This window comes from Sorex fumeus, unplaced genomic scaffold (genome assembly GCF_029834395.1).
Source record: "Sorex fumeus unplaced genomic scaffold, SorFum_2.1 ptg000064l, whole genome shotgun sequence".
NCBI classification, from domain to species: domain Eukaryota; kingdom Metazoa; phylum Chordata; class Mammalia; order Eulipotyphla; family Soricidae; genus Sorex; species Sorex fumeus.
In genome coordinates this window covers 339,175-360,899 of record NW_026606121.1, presented here as the reverse complement: position 1 = coordinate 360,899, position 21,725 = coordinate 339,175, and the positions used below count along the sequence as shown (strand labels likewise).

The window sequence follows — 21,725 nt, the reverse complement described above, 5'->3', positions numbered from 1 at the left end:
AGGGCCCCAGGAAGGGAGGGGTGCCCCTGGCAGGCTCCCCGGCCCGGCCTGGCGTAGCTTTCTCTTCCTTAGCTGGGGGCAGCTGGGTGTGGGGGAAGTTGTCGGGGGGTGTGGAACGGGGCAGGCCCTGGTATAACCTGGGGGCCAGCGTCCCCCACACATGGACCCTTCACACGCTCTCCACCTGTCGTTTCCCGGCACCCAAGGTCACCTTATCCGGCCTCAATACAGACTGATCAGGGCAAGGGCGGTGGCATCAAGTCTAGAGACCCCCCCCCACATCCTCCCAACAGGACCGAATCCCTACCAGCCCTCCTTGGGGTACAAAGCCCTGGCGGGGGGAAGGGGGTAGGAATCACTAGGGGCCCAGGAGGGCAGGAAAGGCCTGAAGTCGGGGACAGTCACTACTCCCAGGAAAGAGGTAGGAACCATGCATGATAGGGGACCTGGAATTCCCCCAGGGAGGGGCAAGTGAGATGCAGAAATGAGGGAGAGACCATGGGTGAGAAGTGTGGGGCGAAAGATCAGAAAATCGCAAGAGGGACCCCGGCCTGGCTTCCTGTCTGGGAGGAGCAGCCCTGGCGAACACCCAGCTGCTCGAAGAACCTGCCGGAGCAGCACCCTGAAAGGGGAATTGTCCGCCCGCTGGCCCTGCCCACCCCCCACTGAACCAGCTCCAGTCACAACATCTGGCCCACATCTGTCTCCTTGCTGACCGGGTGGCCCCCTGGCACCCGCTCTGGGCCCAGAGGGCAGGGTGTGATCCCAGGGCCCCCCATTCCCACAGCCCCTCGCCAGGGCTGGGCACCAGCCCCTCCCCGGAGGTGCCCCAGGCTCTTGGCAGAACCATCTGGAGCCGTTAGAGCCCATGACTCATCCCCCTGCCCCCACCCACCGCACCCCACTGCACCCAGGGGCTGGGAACCAAGCACCCAGCCCTTCACAGCTGTCAGGGCTCCCACCCCCAGACCCTCCGCTGCTCCACAAACACATTCCACCCCTCCCAGTTCCCAGTCAACCCAGAGCCAGGACACTTCCCATTTTCCTTTATTTATACAAAAAAAGACTTTTAAATATAATTTAAGGGCCCCTCCAAGCACCAGCGTCTGTCTCAGGCTCCTCCCACCAGCAATTCACCCCTCACCCCCCTCATGGACACAGCTTGGGGGGACTCGGGGCACAGGGACACGGGGCTGGGGGTGACCAAGGCACTGTTGGGGGGCATGGACAAGGATGGGTCCCTGTTTCAGCCTGGGCAGAGGCGGTGATGGTGAAACGGGGCCCCCCAAAACACCAACGTTCTGACGGGGGGCAATGGGAGAGAAGAAAGGGGTCAGGGAAGAAAGGCAAAGTCAGACCGAAACGAAAAATAAAACTCAAAAGCCTTCAATATGAAGACGGCAGAGGGGCGGGGGCATTTACAAGGACGCGAGTGGGGTAGGGGCGGCAGCAGGTGGGGGACCCCCAACCTGGTGACCTGGTCGCCGGGCGGGGCGCCCCTTCCTGCCTCCAGGCCGCGGTCCACTTGGGGTTTCCAGCGGCCCCGCTTCTGTCTTTGGTCTCGAGAGTCTTCGGGCCGGGCCCTTCGGGGTGAGGGGCCCGGGCAGAGGTGATGGGGAGCGGGCAGGTTATGGCGCTTCCTTCCCCTGTGCGGTGGGGTGGGGGTTCCCTGCGGGGGGCACACGCAACTCCCCGGGGTCCCATCCCCAGGCCCTGTGTCTCCGAACTGCCATCCCCACATTCAAAGTGCAATCCAGTGGGGGTGCAGGGATGGGGACGGGGGCCTCTGGGGTCCCCATCATCCGACTCTGTCCCAGAAGACGGGGAACTCCGGCTCCGGCGGGGGATTTCCCGCCGTGCAGAGCTGGGGGTGGCCAGGTCAATACTGGGGGGCTGGTCCGCTTGACCCGCCTGGCGCTCCAGGCTTGGCTTGGGACTTCATGTGCTGGACACTGGCCAGGATTTTCTTCTGGTGTCCCGCCAGCGTGACTCCGATCCGGAGCAAGTCCCTGGGGGGAAGAATAAGAGAGCAAGGTGAAGTTTGGGGGCTCCTGAACTCAGTGCCAGGGGCCTCGGGGCCCCCAGCCAATCGGGAAGCTGGAGAGGAACGTGGCGTCAGCAGTTGCCACACAAATTCTAGAGGAGCTGGGGAGGCAGAGCGAGTAGGGATGCACAGGGGACCAGCCCTTACCAGGGGTCAGCAAGCTGCCAGAGTTGAGAAGAGGTGGACAAAATACCACACTAGAGAGGAGACTCCAAAATGAGGTTGGGGGGGGTGGCTGGAGCGATAGCACCGCGGGTAGGGCATTTGACTTGCACACAGTCAACTCGGGTTCAATCCCCAGCATCCCATATGGTCTCCTGAGGAGCACTGCCAGGAGTAATCCCTGAGTGCGTGAGCCAGGAGTAACCCCTGAGCATCACCAGGTGTGACCCAAAAAGCAAAAAAAAACAAAACAAAACCAACAAAACCCATAAAAACCAAAATGAGATTGGGGAAGGATTGTGATGGAGAAGAAAGCAGCAGCAAGGAGGAAAAGGGCTGAGGAAGGGAAGACGGGTGAGGCTAGACGGCAAGAAGGCCACCCCCGCCCCATCCCGGCCCATCCCAGAGCCAGAGACTGAGGAGAGGTGGGAAATGGGGAGCAAGAGCTGGCCCAGGAGCGGCCAGAGCGATAGTGCAGCGGGGAAGGTGTTTGCCTTACACACGGCCAACCTGGGTTCGATCCCCAGCATCCTGTATGGTCCCCGGGGCACCGCCAGGAGTAATTCCTGAGTGCAGAGCCAGGAGGAACCCCTGAGCATCGTCAGGTGCAGCCCCAAAACAAAAAGAACTAGGCTAGGAAGATGGTCCACCAGCAGAGCCTCGCACGGCTGAGTCTCTGGGATGGATCCATCAAAAACCAAAATAGGGCCGGAGTGATAGGACAGTGGGTTGGGCATTTGCCTTGCACTCAGCTGACCTGGGTTGGATTGCTGGTATCTCATAGGGTCCCCTGAGCACTGCCTAGAGTAATTCCTGAACACTCAGGAGTAGCCCCTGAGCACTACTGGTGTGCCTCTCCACAAAAAAGGGAAAACAGGGCAGAGTGATGGTGCAAAGGACTGTACGTGGGACCACTATGATCCATCCCTGGCATATCATGGCCTCCCAGAACCTTAGGGTTCCAGCATGCAGGACCACCTGGTGGTCGGGCACTAAAAGAAACCCCAGCAGGTTCAGCCCTGTGTCAGGGCATGGCTGAGTCAAGAGGCGCGTGCCTGACCCCCTGGGGCAGGTCCACTTGGGAGCTGACCTGCCCTGGCCTGTGGTCCAGTACACCCTGGGCCTGGATTTCCCTTCTATGGCTGTGGTGTGAAGTAGAGACCTGGGACCAGGCAGAGACCTTTGACAAGCAACGGGCAGGCCAGCGGGAGGACACCAAAGCGAGGCCAACTAGGGAAAGTGAGAATTCGGGAGGTGCTGGAATCAGAAAATCATTTAGCACTGACGCTGGAGAGACATTCCCAAACTTTGTCCAGACATGGCCTTTTATGGGAGGGAAATGTCTGGAGTGGCCGGACTGCTGCAAACACAGGGCTGGAACGCTGAGACACCCAGAGGGAGATGTGGATGGGGTGGTGTGTGTGTGTGTGTGTGTGTGTGTGTGTGTGTGTAGGGGTGGGGTGGGATACAGGCAGCTCGAGACAGTGCCCAGTCTCTCAACCCCTGCAGCCCTGATGCTTGGACCCATGAGGGTGAGAAAGCCTAACCCTCTTCTCGCTCCAGCCACTTACTCTGCAGAGATCTGGCTGACGAGCTCGAAGGATCCAAACCCGGCGGCGGCAAAGCTCTCTTCGTATCTTCCCATCTTGATGGCGCGCAGCCACTCGCCCACCGAGCCAAAGGCAGAGTAGTGCGGCTGCCGCTGGTCCAGGAGCGGGTGTGAGGCCCTGGATGCAGGGCAGGGACAAGGCGGGAGGCGCTGAGTCCTGCGACATCCCCTCATGTCACCCCCCGGGACGGGGCAGGGGCAGAGGGCATCTCCGGGGGCCTTACCCGCCATTCTCCCGGGCCACGATTTTGAGGCTGGCCGGGTTCCGGATCATCTTGTCCAGGGCGCTGACCACCTGGGGGAAGCGGGGCCGCGCGTTGCGGTCCTTCTGCCAGCAGTCCAGCATGAGCTGGTGCAGGGAGGTGGGGCAGTCTGGGGGCGGCGGCAGGCGGTAGTCCTGCTCGATGGCATTGATGACCTGTGAGGATGGAGCAAGCACTGGTGAGGGGTCCAGGGAAGACAACTAAGATGAAGGACCGCCCCCGTAAAGAAACTAATGTTCCGGCGGAGTTTGCCTTGCACGCGGCCCAGCCGGGTTCGAGCCCCAACATCCCAGAAGGTCCCTGAAGCTCTGCCAGGAGTGATTTCTGAGTGCAGAGGCAGAGATCTGTGAGTACTACCAGATGTGGCCCCCAAAGAAACCAAAACAAAGAAACCAACGCTCAAATGGTGCCACAGCCCCGTTTCCACCTCAAGCTCCAATGGCAGATCTGGGGATGGTCCTGGCCGGGGCGGGGCCAAGGCTGCGAGTGCCTTGTCCCTTCACCGCTCTCCCACGGCACTTGAACTCTGATCTACACGTGTCCCTTCCCAACTGGCCCCCAGCTCCATCTCCAGTGCTCACCTGAGGGGATCAACTCTCCCCGGTGCCCCCCACAGCTTGAGGATCTAGCCCCGAGTTCTTTATTTTTGGGGGGAGGGTTACACCTGGTGATGCACAGGGGTTACTTCTGGCTCTGCACTCAGGAATTACTCCTGGCGGTGCTCAGGGGACCATATGGGATGCTGGAGATCGAACCCAGGTCGGCCGCATGCAAGGCAAAAGCCCTGCCCACTGTGTTATCGCTCCAACCTCTAGCCCTGAGTTTTTTGAGTATCCCAAGCGGGCTTGGCCCGCAAGACACTTACGTCCTGGTTGCTCATGTCCCAGTACGGCCGCTCCCCGAAGGACATCACCTCCCACATCACGATCCCGTAGCTCCAAGCATCGCTGGCTGAGGTGAACTTGCGGAAGGCGATAGCCTCGGGGGCTGTCCACCGGATAGGGATTTTCCCTCCCTAGGGACAGGGGCCAGAGAGGTGAGCGAGCTGGCCCAGGTCCCACGGGCCTGGCCTACACGCACCTCCCAGCATCCAAGGACGCTGCTTCCCAAGGCCCCTAGAAGTAGGGTTCCCCCAAACTGACGGGCTCCTCTGTGGGGTCTCCCTCCTCCAAGCCCCCTCCCCGACTCCCGCCTGCCGACTCTCTCTCCCCACCCGGGCCCGGGAGCCCCAGATCCTACTTGGGGGGCCCCATGACTCACCAGGGAACTGGTGTAGGTGGGATCGGAGGAATTCTCCTCCAGGAAGCGCGAGAGGCCGAAGTCCGAGACCTTGCACACCAGGTTGCTGTTGACCAGTATGTTGCGGGCCGCCAGGTCTCGGTGCACGTAGCTCATCTCGGCCAGGTACCGCATGCCCGAAGCGATGCCGCGCAACATGCCCACCAGCTGGATGACTGTGAACTGTCCATCATTCAGCTGGAACGGGGGTGGGGAGGGGAAGACGAGGGGGCAGGGCGCGTGAGGGCAGAGCGTGCGCACAGCGGCTCCCCTGCCTGACCACCCATCCGCTGGCCACGCCCAGTTCCCTGAGGCCCGGCTGCTCCCCGACCCCAGAGAATGCTTGGACCCGGACCCTTACTCAACTCATACGTGTACACGTGGCCTTCCTCCCTAGACTGGGAGGGGACACACTCAGAGGTGCTCAGGGCTTACTCCTAAAAGGCTCATGGGACCATCTGGGTCCGGGGAATCGAACTTAGGCCAGCCACTTGCTAGCCATGTGCCTGCCCACTCTATCTATCCTGCCCCTCTCTTTTTTGTTTGTGGCCACAACTGGTGATTCTCAGGGGTTACTCCTTTCTCTGCACTCAGGAATCACTCCTAGCAGTGCTCGGAGGACCCTATGAGATGCCGAGGATCGATCCTGGGTTGGCCGTGCACACCACAAGCGCCCTCCCCGCTGGTCTATGCTCTGGCTCCTCTGCTCCTGTTGAACCTGGTGCCTTAGCATAGCGGGTGCTTCCCACTCAAGTACACACTCCGCCTGGGCTTCCGATCAAAGATGCTCTTTTATCAGAGAGCAGCACACGATCGTGCTATTTACGGGATGGGACTGCACGCAGGCGACCCAGACCGATTGACTGGCCCTTGAGCCAGTTGAGTGCCGGAACCCAGGGAGGGGCGGGGCTAGGGCCATGCACCAGAACCGACTTCTGCAGTGCAGTGTCTGCCCTCACCAGGGAAGCAAACGCGGCCCCTCTGCTGGGTTCAGCTGGACACAATCCAAAGCCCATCATCCAGGCCTCGGGGGCCCACATCCCTTGACATGCCCAGTGGATGGTTTCCACTCAGCATCCGCCAGCAGCATCCCAGACCTTCCAAAATCCAGCCCCTGCTCCAGGACCTCAGATCACTCGTTCAAAGGTCCCTCGTTAAAGGTCCCTCAGACTGCAGCTGCTCTGGCCATGGGTCCCCCCAACCCTGGTGCCCTGTGCCACTGGTGTGATCCCATCCACCATCACACGCTGACTTGCTTATACCCACTGGCTATGTTCTTCTTTGAGGAGAAGTTGGGGACACAGTGGGAATGCTCAAGGGCTATTCCTGGTTCTGTGCTCGGCAGTCACCCTCAGCAGTACTCAGGGAGTTGAGCACGTGTGGTACCGAAGATTTGAGCCCGGTTCAGCAGGACACCAGCAGTCCTGAAGCTGAGTGCTATCCCTTCGCCTTGTATTTAGTTTCTAGTTTCCTTTTTTTTTTTTTTTTTTTTTTTTGCTTTTTGGGTCACAGCCAGTGATGTTCAGGTATTACTCCTAGCTCTGCACTCAGAAATTACTCCTGGCAGTGCTGGGGACCATATGAGATGCTGGGGATCGAATCCGGGTCATCATGTGCAAGGCAAACACCCTACCCGTTGTACTATCGCTCCGCCCCCCCCCACCCCTTTCTTTTTCTTTTCCTTTTCTTTTTGACACACTCCTTGGTGTTCAGGGCTCTGACTCAGAAATCACTCCTGTTGGTGCTGGGGGTGGGGGGGGGGCATATTTAATGTAGGGATCCAACTGACCGAGCTCAGCAGCAAACGAGGCAGGTGCTCAGGGGCCAGAGCGATAGGACAGCGATTGACCTGGGTTTGATCCCCAGCACCACAGATGGTCCCCTGAACCCTGCCACGAGCGATCCCAGAGCAAAGAGCTGGGAGTAAGCCATGAACACCACCAGGTGTGGCCCCAAAACAAACAAAAGAAAAACAAACGCCCCGCCCACAGTGCTCTCTCTCCTGCCCTGCTCCCTTCTGAGTTGTTTTGGAGACCGCACCTGGCAGTATTTCAGGGCTCCCTCAGCGCAGTGCTCAGGCAGCCTTATGTGGGGCTGGGGACTGGACCCAGAGCTCCTGCACGCAGAGCATGTTCTCAGCCCCCAGTGCTCTCTCTCTGGCCCTGGCTTCGGTTTCTTTTCTTGGTTTTTCAGCCACACCCGGTGGTGCTCAGGGATTACTCCTGGCAGGGCTCAGGGACTGTATGTGGTGCCAGGGATCAAACCCGAGTCAATCACGTGCACGTTAAATGCCTTACCCGCTGTACTAGCTCTCCGACCCCTGGTTTCTCCCTCCCCCACTCCCTTCCTTCCTTCTTTCCTTCCTTTTTTTTGGTGCGTGTGTGTGGGGTGGGGGGAAGGATTGGACCATACCTGGCGATGCTCCTGGTATTGCTCAGGGGACATCTGGGACTCCAGGGATGGAACCCAGGTTGGATCGGTGCAAGGCGAGTGCCCTCCCCACTGTACTAAATCATTCCAGCCCCTGATTTCTGTTTCTTAAATCTGCTGGTCTCCTGCCCACTCTGGGTCTTTCCACTCCACCCACCCAGCCACACTTCTCCCTGCTCAGAGCTGGCTCTTTCCTATCCACCAGTGTGATCTACTCACACCCACTGGGCTGGGACGGTGACTCAAAGGGGTGGGGTGTGTCAGTCCTGGGTTCCATCCCCAGCACTGCCCGGTCTCCTGAGCATCCCGGGGAGTGGCTCCCCAGGCCCACACAGGGAATGGCCTCTGAGGACTACTACATTATTTCAGGAGTGATGTCTCTGCCCCACCCCCCAAATAAAACAGGCCCCCTTCCCTTCCCTGCAGTGGACCTCTGCTAGTAAAAGTGGGTCAGACTCGTGTCCGCGGGAGTACTGAGGCCATTGTGACACTTAAGGAGTGACCACACTGTCACTCAACAGGGAGCCTGGAGTCTCCAATGCCCTGTCAAGGATGCAGCACCCCTTGTCCCAGGCAACAGTACAGCAGGGAGGGCGCTTGCCTTCCATATTCCATCCCTGGTACCACACATGGTCCCCTAAAGCCGCAGGAGTGATCCCTGAATGCAAGAGTCAGGAATCAGCCCTGAGCACTGTTGGGTGTGGCCCAAACACCTAAACCAACCAAACAAACAAAAGAAGCAACACCCCAGTGGAGACAGGCCGCAGACATTTACTTTGGGGCTTTACCAAACCATTGGCCTTACAAGGAAATACAGTTACTGCCAAATTGCCCCATCCGGGCTGTGGGCCAGATATTTTAGGGGAATAAGGTGAGAGTATTGTGACAAGGGACTGTCCTGTCTATAGAGCCAGAAGAGGTTCCAGCAGCTATGCATGTGCCAGGTGCAATGCTTGACCCGGTCTGGAAGAAAGGGAAAGACCAGGACGCTTTACAGACAACTTGGAGAAAACAAACCATGTCTATGGACAGGTGCGCCTGAGGAACCAGGACAGAGCTCGAGGCAAGGCTGCTTTGTCTACAAGGAAAATATTTTGATGCTTTTCAAGGCTGGCCTTGCGCAGGGATGACCCTGGTTTGGTCCCTAGTACCCCATGGTCTCCCTAAAGCAGAGTCAGCAGAGACCTGGGTGTGCTGGGTGTCTAGCATCCTGCCAGCCCCATGCAAACATCCCTGATACCACACAGAGCCCCAAGTACCGAAGGAATGACTGCTGAGTACAGAGCAAGGACAGCCCCTGATGTGGACCCCAAAACCAAAAAGCAAAAAGCTACAAAATAGAGCCAAGATGAATACAGCAGAGAGGGCACTTGCCGTGCACAGGGCAGACCCCATGTTCAATCCCTGGCACTCATATGGTCCCTTAAGCACTGCTAGGAGTGAACCCTGAATACAGAGCTAGGAATAAGCCCGGAGCACGGCCAAGTACAGCGACACACCCCCGCCCTCCCGCCAATGCTACAAAAATAAATGAAATTCAGCCAAACTTGTTAAAGTAACAAAATGAAAATTCTGGGCTAGAGTGATAGCACAGCGGGTAGGGTGTTTTGCCTTGCACGCGGTCCGACCCGGGTTCGATTCCCAGCATCCCATATGGTCCCCCAAGCACAGCCAGGAGTAATTCCTGAGTGCATGAGTCAGGAGTAACCCCTGAGCATAGCCGGGTGTGACCCAAAAAGCAAAGAAAAAAAGAAAAAAAGAAAATTCTGGGCTGGAAGGAGGCTCCCAGAGCGGGACTTTGTGTGTCGTGGAAGCCCAGGTTTGGTCTCACTCACTCTATTGCTGGGGCACACCACGAGCAGCACCGAGAAGGAGCACACGCGGCCCTCCCGCCAAAAAGCAGGAAAGATAGTACACTAGGGAAAGAGTTTGCCCTGCATGGCACTGACCCAGGAGTGGTCCCCTGCACCCCTTACGGTTCCCCGAATCCCACCAGGAGCGAACCCTGAGCACAGAGGCAGGAGTCAGCTCTGAAGCCCTGATCACAGCCAGATGTACCCTCTCAATTAAAAAAAAATTTTTTTTTAAATAAAAAGGGCTCGAGGCCAGAGTGATAGCACAGCAGATAGAGCGCTTGCCTTGTACGCGGCTGACCAGGATTCGGGCCCCGGCATCCGATAGGGTCCCCTGAACACCGCCAGGAGTGATTCCTGATTGCAGAGCTAGGAGTAACCCCTGGGCATCGCCAGTGTGACCCAACAATCCAAAAAATAAAGAAATAAATAAAAGTAAAAAAGGCTCATTTATATCTGAACTCAATCCACATTTCTGGAGCCCAGCCCTTCCCTGGAGAAAGAGAGATGCTCCCATTTATCTGGTCCTCGCTTCCTTGGCTTTTCTTTCAGGGGGTGAGGGGAGCTCACCCGCAGGAAGGAGTCCAGGGCTCCGTTCTCCATGAATTCCGTGAGGATCATGACCGGCACGCTGTTAGTGACCACACCCTCCAGGCGGATGATGTTGGGGTGCTCAAACTGGCCCATGATTGATGCCTCACTAAGAAACTCGCGCCGCTGCCGCTCCGTGTAGCCTCCCTTGAGCGTCTTGATGGCCACGCAGCTCTCCTTCTTCCCCGGGGCCTTGAGGCGCCCCCGGCACACCTCGCCAAACTCACCTGCCGAGGGACGCTTGTCAACCCCTCAGACACCGCCGCACCCGCCCTTTCAACCGTCTCCACCAATCATCACCCTGGCCGCACGCTCATTTGCACCAATCACTAACCCGCCCGCCCGCCAGCCCCGCCCACCTGCGCCAATCACCGCCCCGGCTCACCTGCACCAATCACCTCCTCGATCTTGACATAGGACACATCTATCTCTTTGGCAAATTCCCTCACTGCCTCATTGGGATCTTCGTACGTGAAGGGGTCAATGTAGACCTTAGTACCTGTGGAGTCAGACGCCCAGCACCCCCGTTAGCGAGCAAAGAAGTGACTCCCCCGGGTCTCCAACCCCACTTCCGCTTCCCACCCTCACCTCCTGCCACAGGCCAGGCAGACCCACCGTGCCCGATGAGGTACTGGCCATGTTTGTCGGAGTACTCAGCTTCTCTCCCGTTGCTTTGCTTCCTGGGAGGGGAGGAAACAAAAGGTAATCCCAGTCCTGCATCTTCGTGCCCATGGCTGTCCGTCGAGGGAAGGTAAGTGCAGGGAGCAGAGATGGGACCAAGAGACAGGACAGCAGAGAAGGCGCTTGTTTTGCATGCAGTGATCCGGGTTCAACGCCCAGCACCGCATGGGGTGCCCTGAGCACTGTCAAGAGTGATTCCTCGGAGCAGAGCCAGGAATAAGAAATCCTAAACACAGAGGTGTGTGTGGCCCCAAACAAAAAAGAAAGAAACTCCTGGGGAAGTTGGGAGTGGGGTGGGAGTGGGGGGGGACGACAGGGATGTCCTGGCTCCTTCAGGACCCTCACCTGAGGCAGAGAACTGCAATGACAATGACCACCAGCACCAGCACAATCCCGACCACCGCTGTGCCTGCCACCAGGGCCAGCTGTTCCCGCCAGCCGTCATTCTCTGGGGGAAAAGAAGGAAGGTGCTTAGACCCGCCCAAGACGAAACCTCCTGGAGGAACTGGGCCCAGTCCTGAGGTGGAGGTGGGGACATAGCAGGCCAGGCCAGGAAGATGGTTTCCCAACTGCTCCCCAAGGGCCTCTGGGCCCTGATTTGTTATCCAGGGCAGGGCTCATCCTGTGGTGCTCTGAACACTGGGGACCACTGGGCTCTTCTGAATCAAGCTTTCCCAGGGCAAATGTGGAGGTTTCCAGCCCCAAAGGAGGGCAGCTACTCAAATGTCCATCAACGGATGGATCACGAGCATGCCAGAGCCAAGCGATGGAATAGTTTCCAGCCACAGGGAGGAATGATGTCTGGGTACATGCCCCAGCACGGAGGAGCGAGCCTTGGAAACCGGATGGCAAAGAATGACGCAGCCGCCAGCCACCAGCAGCCCCACACTGCAATTCTGTCTGCATGAAATGCCCAGAGCATGGGGGCCAGGGCGACAGTACAGCAGGGCAGGCACTTTCCTTGCAGCAGCTGATCCGGGTTCGATCCCTGGCAACTCATAAAGTTCCCCCAAGCCTGCCAGGAGTAGAGGGTGAGTGCAGAGCCAGCAGTAAGTCCTGAGAACACCGGGTGTGGCCCCAAAACAAAAACAAAACTTTAAAAAAAAAGCCCAGGGGATGGAGTGATAGCGGGTAGGGCATTTGCCTTGCACGCGGCCGACCCGGGGTTCGATTCCCAGCATCCCATATGGTCCTCTGAGCACTGCCAGGAGTAATTCCTGAGTGCAGAGCCAGGAGTAACCCCTGTGCATCGTTAGGTTTGACACAAAAAGAATAAATAAATAAATAAAAAGTCCAGAACAGGCAAATCTGGAAGCCATTGCTGCCAGAGGAAAGGGGTATTGGAAGAGACCAAGATGAGGGACCAAGAAGTACCAGCTTCATGTTAGCAAATACACTATTCTGGGGCAGGGGATTAAGAGTCAAAGGCTGGAGTGCTGGTCTGCATGTGGCAGAAAGGGCTTTCATCCTCGGCATCTCATGCCCCCTGAGCACTGATCCAGGAGTGCTAGATGTGACCCACCATGAAAGTCCCTGGGCAGGTTCATAAAAACAGAACAGTGTGTAGGGCACCTGCCAGGTTTGTTCCCTGGCACCATCTAGGGTCACTTGAGCCCTTCCATGACTGATCCCTCAGCACAGAGCCAGGAACAAGCCCTGTGTACCACAAGCAGTGGCCCCAAAACAAACGAGAAAGAAGTCGTGGGGGTGGGGGATGGGTGTCTCCAGCTGACAACTGGATCGGTAATTTTGTAGAGTGGCTGGTCAGTTGCCAAGTTCCTAAGAGTCAACTGAGTGTGCTGACAGGGTCACTAACCTTTGAGCACTTCAGAGTCTACAAATATCTGATTATTTTGTTCTACGCCTGACACCAACAGATGGTCAATGCCACTTCTCCCTCAATAAAAACCAAGAAAAACCGGGGTTGGAGAACAGTCAGGGAATAAGGCATTTGTCTTGTACTCAGTCGACATAGGCTCGACCCCCACCATATCCTCTGGACCCGATACCCCCCGGAGTGATCCCCGAGCACAGGAGTAAATGTTGGACACAGTTGGACGTGGCCCAAAAGTGAACGGAAAAAGCAGATTCATGTTTGCTGACCCCTGAAGTCTGGGAAGACTAAAAGGTCCCTGACTCATACACTTTGTTATAAAAAATAGGTGAAATCACTTTAAAACACAGAAAGTTGGAGCTGGAGTGACAGTACAGTGAAGAGCACTTGCCTTGCAAGTGGCTGACCTGGGTTCAATCCCCAACATCCCATATGTTCCAACCGCCTCCCCCCCCAAAAAAAAAATTAGGTTTAGAAAGTCTCCCAGTCAGCCCATCAGAATGCACAAAGCAGGGGATGGAGCGATAGTATAGTGGAGAGGGCATTTGCTTTGCACTTGGCTGACCCAAGTTCAATCTCCAGCATCCCCTGTGGTCCCCAGAGCACTGCCAGGAGTAATTCCTGAGTGAAGAGCTGGGAGTAAGCCCTGAGCATTTGCTGGGTATGACCCATAAAGTCAAACAAACAAAAAACAAAACAATGCATAGAGCAGAGCTGGAGCAGCAGTACAGCAGGGAGGCCCCTGCCTTGCACGCAGTCAACCAGGTTCTTTATCCCCAGAATCCCAAATGGTCCCCCCAGTACCACTGGGAGTGATTTCTGAGCACAGAGACAGGAATCAGTCCTGAGCATCACTAGGTGTGGCCCAAAAAAACAAAAACAAAAAGAATGCATAGAGCTCCTTCATTTAATTCTTGGAGCCCTAGAGAGGCCTCTTGCTGTTTCCATTCTCTTGTTGAGAGATGGGCACCGGGATCAAGCTTTGCTAGAGGACACACAGCGCCCAGCCGGCCGCATACCAGCTGCTGGGCTGGGACCCTCCAGCCACTTATCTGAGAGCCCAAGCGTTCTTGACAGACAGAGAAAGAGAGAGAAACTCCGGGGGAGGGGGGGGGCAGCCCTGCTCCACCCAGGCTCACCGTCCAGCTGCGTCTGGCTGTGATGCTCCTGGCCGAAGGGTCCGTACCCAGCCTCCGAGCGTGCCCGCACCTGCACCAGGTAGCTGGCCCCCCGCTTCAGCCCCCGCAGCTCGGCCCGGTTTTCCGAAGTCTTCAGAAACCGCACGCTGCTGGGGCCCTCTGTGCCCTGTCCAGGGGGGAAGAAGGGGCTGACTGTAAGAGGAACTCCAAATTCCTTGCTGCTGCCACAATTCTGCACTACGCCATCATCACAAGCCTTTCGATCTGACGACGCAGTAAGTGGGACTTCCTGGTCCCTAAGTGCACCGTGCCGAGTGCTTCTCAGCACTGTTGCAATTCTGCGGGATAGGGTCAGAGTGATAGCCCAGTGGGCAGGGCGCTTGTCTCACACACACCCTACCCGGCTCAGATCCCCGACACCTCATAGGTTCCCCAGAATCCGCCAGGTGTGCCCCCAAAACTGCCTGCCCCCTAAAACAAAAGTCTGCTGGACAGTTACTGTTTCCAGCACCAAGGGGTGATGACCAATGGATCCGGAACAAGAGGGTCCAAGGGACTGTCGAAGCTCACAGTCTTATTGGCTACAGCAGAGCCTGAAACCTACAATTCCCGCCCTTAGCCACACCCACCGGGGGCGGGGGCGGGGGCGGGGGCGGGCTCACCTTCTCATGGTACTTGACTTCGTAGTCCAGCACCGCACCACTGGGGGCCCGGGGCACAGCCCACGCCAGGCTCAAGCTGCTGGGTGATGACCGCGTCACCCGGATGTCGGACACCGGGGGTGGCACTGTGACAGGCAGAGAATGCGCTGGAGCCCTTCTGGTCGCGGGGCTGTCCCTGGGCCCCCAGTTCTCTTGCTCCACCAGCTGTCCGACCCAAGTCCTCTCTGTCCACCCCACCCTCAGCCTCCCATGTCTTTCCTGCTTCTGCAACTTGACCCCTCGCATTCCTGAGGATCTGCTCCCCAGGCCCTGCATTTCTTTGTTTTTCAGAAGTCACCCACAAGCTACTCCCAGCTCAGTGCTCAGGGTCACTCCTGGCAGTGCTGGGGGTCCCAGTGCATGCAAAGCCTGTGGTCAGCCCTCCTCGTCCCTGCCTTTCTTCCTTCGGGACCCTCGTGAGGTCCCCACCCAACTCCCATGCTTACCCTCACGGTCAGTGGTGACGTTCACCACCTCAAACGGCCCGGGTCCGTGGGCTAAGGCAGACACCCCGTTCAAGGCGGTGACCTCGAAGGTATAGGTGAAGTCAGGACGCAGCCCCCGAACGGTCACCCAGGGCTCCACCAGGTCCCGGGGTCCAGGGTCGAAGGTCAGGTCGCCCCCACAGGGCGCGCAGGAGCCCCCGGGCCGGCACTCCCGGCAGCGCAGGGCGTAGGTGAGGTCCCCGCGGCCGCCCGACTCCAGGGGCGCACTCCATTCTAGCCGCAGCGCCGAGCCGTTGAGGCGGGACACCACGCTTCTGGGGGCGGAGGGGGGTGCTGCGGAGAAGACGGGCGTCAGGGAGGGGCTTCCTGATCTGCCCCACAGCAGCGAGGGGGTGGGGTGGAGGCTGGGGGGTCCTCCCCAAGGGTCACTTACTGGTACAAGGTGCACTCGGGGGGTCTGTGCGAGCCCGGAAGTACCCGATGCGACACTGGCAGAGGGAGGAGCCAATGGCGTTGGAGTGGCTGTTGGCTGGGCATGGCTGGCAGGGTCCCTCCCCTGGCAGGGGCTTGAAGGTGCCCTGGGCACAGGCTGAGAGAGAAACTGGCCATCAACAGCCGACTCCCCCCCCCCCCCCCAACACACACACACAGGATGGTCTGGAGAAATGCACTGACCCCCATAAGGGCAAGGAGGGATAGTATAGCAGCGACCCCAGCACCCCATTTGGTCCCCTGAGTCCACCAGGAGTGATCCCTGAGCATAGAGTCAGGAGTAAACCCTGAGCATTGCCAGGTGGACTCAAAACAAAATAAAAAAAAGTAAATTTGGGGTATAGCATGCTTGGGATTGCTGAGCAACAAGATATAATGCCAGTCAGCCCCTGAACATCAGGGTCCAAATAAGCAAAGCGAGATCCAGGGACTTATAAGGGATGTAACACAAGCTTAGCCTGGAGAGGGCCCAGATTTGACCCCTCGTACTTCAGGATTCCTGAGCACCATTCAGTGTAGCCTGGGAGCAACCCCTTGCTAAAAGAAAAAAGTGGGGCCAGACAGCTCCTGCCTTGCACAGGACTCATCCACGCTCGATCCCAGGTATCCCACAGGGTCCCCTGAGTCCCACCAAGGGTGACCTCTGAGTGCAGAGCTAGCTCAGAAGACCGCTGGCTGTTCAAACAAAAGCAAAACTAGCATTTTTGTTTGTCTGTTTTGCTTTTTGGGTCACACCCGGAGATGCACAGGGGTTACTCCTGGCTCTGCACTCAGGAATTACTCCTGGCGGTGCTCAGGGGACCATATGGGATGCTGGGAATTGAACCCGGGTCAGCCACGTGCAAGGCAAATGCCCTACTTGCTGTGCTATCACTCCAGCCCCGAAACTAGCATTTTGACCTTCTCCAGTCACTGAATATCAAAAGTGCCAGTGACGGGAATGGAGCTTGGGAACCTGAGGGATAGAAATATAGTGTATGTGGTCAAGTCGGTCTTCGAGCTGAGCTGCCTCCCGGCCCTCACAAGGAAAGAAAAATGATTTCATCCTGTTCCCCCCCTCCGACCCCCACCCCCAAGCTGGACAAACCCCAAATCACAAAGCACTGAGTGAGGTCCGTGAATCAGAGCAAACCCCAGGGTGCATTGCACTCTGAGCCCAACAGGGTCCTCGATACTGGAGAGTTCCTGCATCCCAGTGCAGCGTCTAAGCCCAGACAGAGCCCGGACAAGTCTCAGGAAGGAGGACAGTGGGCGGGAGAGAGCTGTTGGAGACTCAGCCTGGTCCGCCCTCCCCTGAGTGCCCAGGAGAGAAAAAAATGTAAAGAATATTCCCAGCAGTGAGGCTGGAGCAATAGTACAGCGGGGAGGGCACCTGCCTTGCACAGAGCCGACCCAGGTTCAAGTCCCAGCACCTCATAAGGCCCCCTGAGCCCCACCAGAAGTGATTCCCGAGCAGAGCCAGGAGTAAGGAATAACCCCTGAACATTGCTGGGTATGAGCCCGCCCCCCACAACCAAGAAACAATATTTACAAGGAACCTTCACCCCACAAAAAGACCGGCTCCATGGGGACCCTCACCTCGACACTTGGCGTTCCCGTCAGCGGCCTCGAATCCTGGAGCACAGCTGCAGCCTGTGACCGGCTGTCCAGCCCACTGGCCGTCCTCCCGACAGTATAGGCTGGGACTGGGCCCGGGCGCTGGGACAGCATCGGCCACACAGCGGCCGGCCACGGGCACCACCAGCTCCCGGGGCACGGTCTCCGGGAAGTGGGTTAGATTCATGGTCCGCTGGGCGCACTTCTTGTAGAAGAGGTGCAGGGAGAGCAGGGCCATGCAAGCGCCCTGGTCCTGGAAGGCCAGGTAGAAGCCAGCCTTGGTGAGGGGGCCCAGCCGCAGGGTCTTGATGTTCACCTTCCCCGTGGCCTCAGCCCCGGGCCGCTTCCGCGTCAGGTGCTCGGCTGCCACTGTGTCCACCTGCAGGGCCAGGAGGACACTCACTGCCCGCCCTCCACATCGTCCTCAGGACCCCCTGCTTCTTCCCACGCCCCGACCTCCTCAGTTCCTTGCTCTCATCTCCCATGCGCTTCCCTGAAGCCCCTTCTAACCCTCTGCTCGCTACAAAGAAACGCCATCACCAGGCTCTGGACTCAGGGCCCAAGGGAAGAATGGGTATTAATGTGGGGGGTGGGGCGGGCTGGGGGTCCCCGGGGCCACCCATATCAGCCAAACTGTCCTAAGAAGCCCTCCGAGCTGGGTCTTGGAGGACACGTTGTAGCTGAACACTGCGGGGGCCCAGAGGGAGGGGCTGGAGGGGCGCGGGGGGGTCCCAGAAGCACCTTGATGTAGGGGTTTTCCATCCAGGCGGGCGTGAGGGCCGTGGCCGTGTCGGCATCGCTCTCGAAGTAGAAGACGGTGAAGGTCTCCTTGCAGGAGCGGCTGGCGCGGGGCAGGGACAGACACTCGAGCATGGTGAAGCGCAGGGTGGCGTACACGTGCACGGCGCCGCGCCGGGGGACCCAGCTGGTGCGCAGCCAGTGCGGCACGCCCGGTGGCCGCGCCACATCACACACCTCGTAGGTCCGCACGCTGTGCTGCTCCTCGTCCAGGCCGCTCAGCTCCTCCCACTGCAGGGACCGGGGCAGTGCCCAGGGAAGGTGTTGTGAGAGCCCGCAGGGGGGGCTGGGATGGCTCCCTCCTGGGCACCCCGGATAGAGCTGGGAACAGTGCCCAGCACCACTGGGTGTGATCCCCAAGCCCCCCCAAAGGAAAACAAAGTGCCGGGGACCAGGGAAAGGGACATGTTCTCTGCAACTGCGGGATTCAAGTCAGCTGCGGGGACACCTTCCCTTTAGTTTCTCTCCTGAACCCCAGCTTCGTTCAAAGTCTTTTTTTTGGCTATTTGGGGTCACACGTAGGGATGCTCAGGGGTTACTCCTGTCCCTGCACTCAGGAATCACTCCTAGCAGTGCTCAGAGGACCCTATGGGATGCCGGGGATTGAACCCAGGTCAGCCCTATGCAAGGCAAGTGCCCTTCCCGCTGTACTATTGTTCCGGCCCCCTTAAAAGTCTTTTTTATTTACTTATTTATTTTGGCTTGGGGGCCACAGCTAGCAGTGCCCCTAACTGTGCTCAGGGATCACTACTATTGGGCTGAGGAGACCAGGACACTCTTGGGACACCAGGGATCAAATCCAGGTCACCATGTGCAAAAGAAGTGCCTTCCTCACTGCACTTTCCGCAGCCCTGAGTCCCAGCTTCAGGGGGACTTACCTGCCCCTCTACCTGGGGGAACGTCACCCACTTCAGGTCGGCCGTTTCCAGCTTTGTGTTTAGCAGGGTCTCTAAGACAGACAGACAGACGGAGAGACAGACAGATGATGAGGTTTGTGGGAACTACGCCAGGTGCGCGGCCAGAGAGCTGCAGCAGGTGGGAAGGAGGGGAGCGCACCCTGCCCCCAGTCCCTCCAGATCTGGGCCTCCACCTCCCGGGAGCCAGGGAGGCAGAAGTGGGAGGAGTGGAGGACTCGCAGCTCTGAGGTGGACCTGGAGGGCCTGAGTCTGCCGTGAGGGGGGCCAGGGGCTGCTGGCCAGGAACCCCCTTCTTACAGAATCTTATAGACCTTAAGCCCCCGAACCCAATACTGCTGCCTCCCCAAACCACTCTCCTCGGTCCCCACCTCTTTTGGGGGCCAAACCCTCTAGTCGTTGAGGGCTAGCCCAGACCCTGACCCGTTCCTTGGCATTTCCAGGGGAGGAAGTGGTGCTGGGGGCCAGGGCACTGTGGGGTGCTGGGCTCCCCCCCCCTCTGCCCCGCCAGCCTGCAGAGGCCTCACATCTGGACTTGGTTACGGGAAGGGAAAGGGGAGGAGATTTTAGGCGTGTCTATCTGGGGGTGCAGGGGGGGAATGAACACACCTGGGCCTGGCCTCCAGGAGGGGAGGAATTAGGAGAGAGGACATAGCCCCTGGCAATGGAGGGGGCAGGGAGGGGATTCCCTGGGGAGGCAGGACTCAGGGTAGAGATGAGGCCCCTAGGAACAGAAGCGACTCCTGAGGCCAGGATCCTCTCTGGGCCTCCAGTACCAGGAGGAAGAGAAGGCAGGTGGGTGGGGCCGTCTCCTCCGGGACCACGCAGGACCCGGGACCAGGTGGGACTCGGAGGTGAGCCCCGGGGACCCCCATGGGTGGCAGGAGACAGCCCTCAGGCTGGGGACAGGATGCCGGGGTTCTGGGAAGGGGTGGCTGGCCGTCCCCACCCTCCATTGTTCCAGCCTGGAGAGCGTTTTCCTGTCTCTCATTTACACTGTCTGCTCCAGCGGTCCTAGGGCAGCCTCACTTTCTCCCCTGCAGTCCAGCTCCTGGGAGGTGAGGACCTGGCCTGGACATCTCTCTCCTCGGGGATCTGTCCTGTGGCCACCGCTGACCCTCACTGGCCGCCTTTGCCCTTCCGCCTTCCGTCTCCGGCTGTCCCTCCCCAGCCCAGAGCATGAGCTCTTAGTTCTCAGCCTCAATGTCCTCATCTGTGAAATGGGGCTGCAGCCCCTCCTGCTCCCACTGGGGTATCAGACCAGAGGAAAGCACCAAGCATGGGGCGAGGGCCAGGTGACAGGCATGACCTCTGCTCCACACTCCCCTCCACAGGGGCCCCAGCCCATGCTGGACACTCACTCTCTTTCCCCGCAGCCTGTGGGCAAGTCTCTCTGCACACCCAGTCCTTGAAACAGGAGGTTTTGGCTGCTTTTGATTCTTCCTTTTCACAACCCCCCCCCCCCAGCAACCGCCCCCCTGCCCGCTCCCCTAGAGACCCCTTTGATGCCAGGCAATGGAGGAGGGGAGGAGGCAGCTCATTGAAAGGAGATTAGGGTCGGGAAGGAGCATCCCTGGGCTTTGGGCCCCCAGTTTTAGGAACTGGGGGGTGGGGTGGGGGGAAGACACCAGGAATTCAGAGAGAATCAGAGAAGGAGGGATTTAGGCTGACTTCAGGTGGGAGGGTCGATGGCAGCTGGGGAAGAGGGAGGTGGGGGGCCCTCCACCAGGGCCACTGGCTTAGGGAGCGGCTGGGGTTGGGTGGGGGGGCGGGGTGCAGAAGGTGGCTAATCTGAATCTGGCTGGCTTCAAGGGTCCAGGCTCCAGGTGCGAACGTGCAGGGCTGTGGGGGTCGCGGAGATTTATGGCCTAGCACAAAGTTCTGCCGGGCGCCCCAGAAACTCTCCTCGTGCTTGGCGAGAAACTTTCCGAGACTTTGGGAGGCTGGAGCAGGGGGGAAGGAGGGGGCCACGGAAAGGCGGCCGAGGCCTCGGAGTCGGGAGGGACGGTTCGGGGAGCCCGGGAGGGGAAGGTCCCGGATCCGAGTCCGATCCTGCTCTTTTTCCCAAACAAAAGAAAACTCCACACCCCGCTGGGCCGCCTCCTCCCCGCCCCCTCCCGCCCCAGCTCTGCGGGTCGGGAGAGTTTGAGGCCGGGGTGCCGGGAAGGGGAGGCTGCGACCGGGCTCTCCGCTCCGAGGCTCCGCTCTGGGGGGGCTCTGGAGGGGCGGGACAACCCCTTCCTCCCCCGGGAAAACTCACCTTCCAAAGCGGTCGCGAGCGAAGCCCAGCAGAGCAGGGCTCGGAGCTCCATGGCGCCTTCTCGCTCCGCTTGGATCCGATCCGAGTTTGGGGGGCGCCAGCCCCCCCAGGTCTGAGCCCCCCGCCCCCCGCCCGGGCGGGTGGGCGCCGACTCCGCGCGCGGGACGCTCGGCCCGAGCCCTCAGCGCCGGCCCATGCGGGCGCGCGGGGCACCGGGCGGTGGCGCCCAGGTGTGGCCCCGCGTCCCCGGCGCGCGCGCGGGCGGGGGGCGTCCGGGCAGCCGCGGCGCAGGGGGGAGACGTGGCCGAGCTCGGGGTCCCGCCCCGCCGGGCTGCCCTGCTCGCCCCGGGCTCCCCGCACCCGCGCCGCCCGTGCCGCCCGGGCCGATTGCGCTCCGCGCCGCCGGGGACCGTGCGAGCCCGCGGGGAGGCAAGCGGGGCCGGGCGCGGGGCCGGGTCTGGGCCGGGTCTGGGCCGGGTCTGGGCCGGGCGGCGCCGCGGCGGGCCGGGAGGGGCGCGGGCAGCTCCGGGCTCGCCGAGGGGCCCGGCCGCGCTGATTGGAGCGCGCGCTGCTGAATAATTCATGAGGGGAGCGAGCGGGGCGCCGAGCGGAGCAGGTCGGGAAGTTGGGAGAA

At 59.4% G+C, this 21,725-nt stretch overlaps 1 protein-coding gene across 2 annotated transcripts; it reads right to left on the bottom strand.

The window, feature by feature from the left end:
• Positions 1-1,031: 1,031 nt before the first annotated feature.
• Positions 1,032-21,388, bottom strand: EPHB4 (EPH receptor B4). Of its 2 annotated transcripts, none has more exons than XM_056128420.1 (17): positions 21,092-21,388; positions 18,796-18,866; positions 17,861-18,148; positions 17,102-17,498; positions 15,465-15,620; positions 15,032-15,364; positions 14,547-14,671; positions 13,885-14,050; positions 11,257-11,359; positions 10,819-10,910; positions 10,616-10,729; positions 10,210-10,457; positions 5,339-5,554; positions 4,944-5,093; positions 4,040-4,233; positions 3,778-3,933; positions 1,032-2,009 (listed from the first exon to the last, which is right to left on the bottom strand). In XM_056128420.1, exons 1-17 carry the CDS (start codon positions 21,141-21,143, stop codon positions 1,880-1,882), a joined length of 2,991 nt encoding a protein of 996 aa, XP_055984395.1. In that variant the 5' UTR covers positions 21,144-21,388; the 3' UTR covers positions 1,032-1,879. The 2 variants fall into 2 exon arrangements, with proteins under 2 accessions (XP_055984395.1, XP_055984396.1); XM_056128421.1 differs by having other exon boundaries at positions 10,846-10,910; positions 21,092-21,387.
• Positions 21,389-21,725: the final 337 nt, after the last annotated feature.

Bases quoted from the DNA above. Each gene is read 5' to 3' on its own strand.
- EPHB4 (XM_056128420.1), bottom strand. From the start codon at position 21,143: ATGGAGCTCCGAGCCCTGCTCTGCTGGGCTTCGCTCGCGACCGCTTTG. The intron at 11,360-13,884 runs GTGAGCCTGGGT...CTTTTCCCCCAG, and splicing joins CAGCCAGACGCAGCTGGACG to AGAATGACGGCTGGCGGGAA. The intron at 3,934-4,039 runs GTAAGGCCCCCG...CCCTGCATCCAG, and splicing joins GTGGCCCGGGAGAATGGCGG to GGCCTCACACCCGCTCCTGG.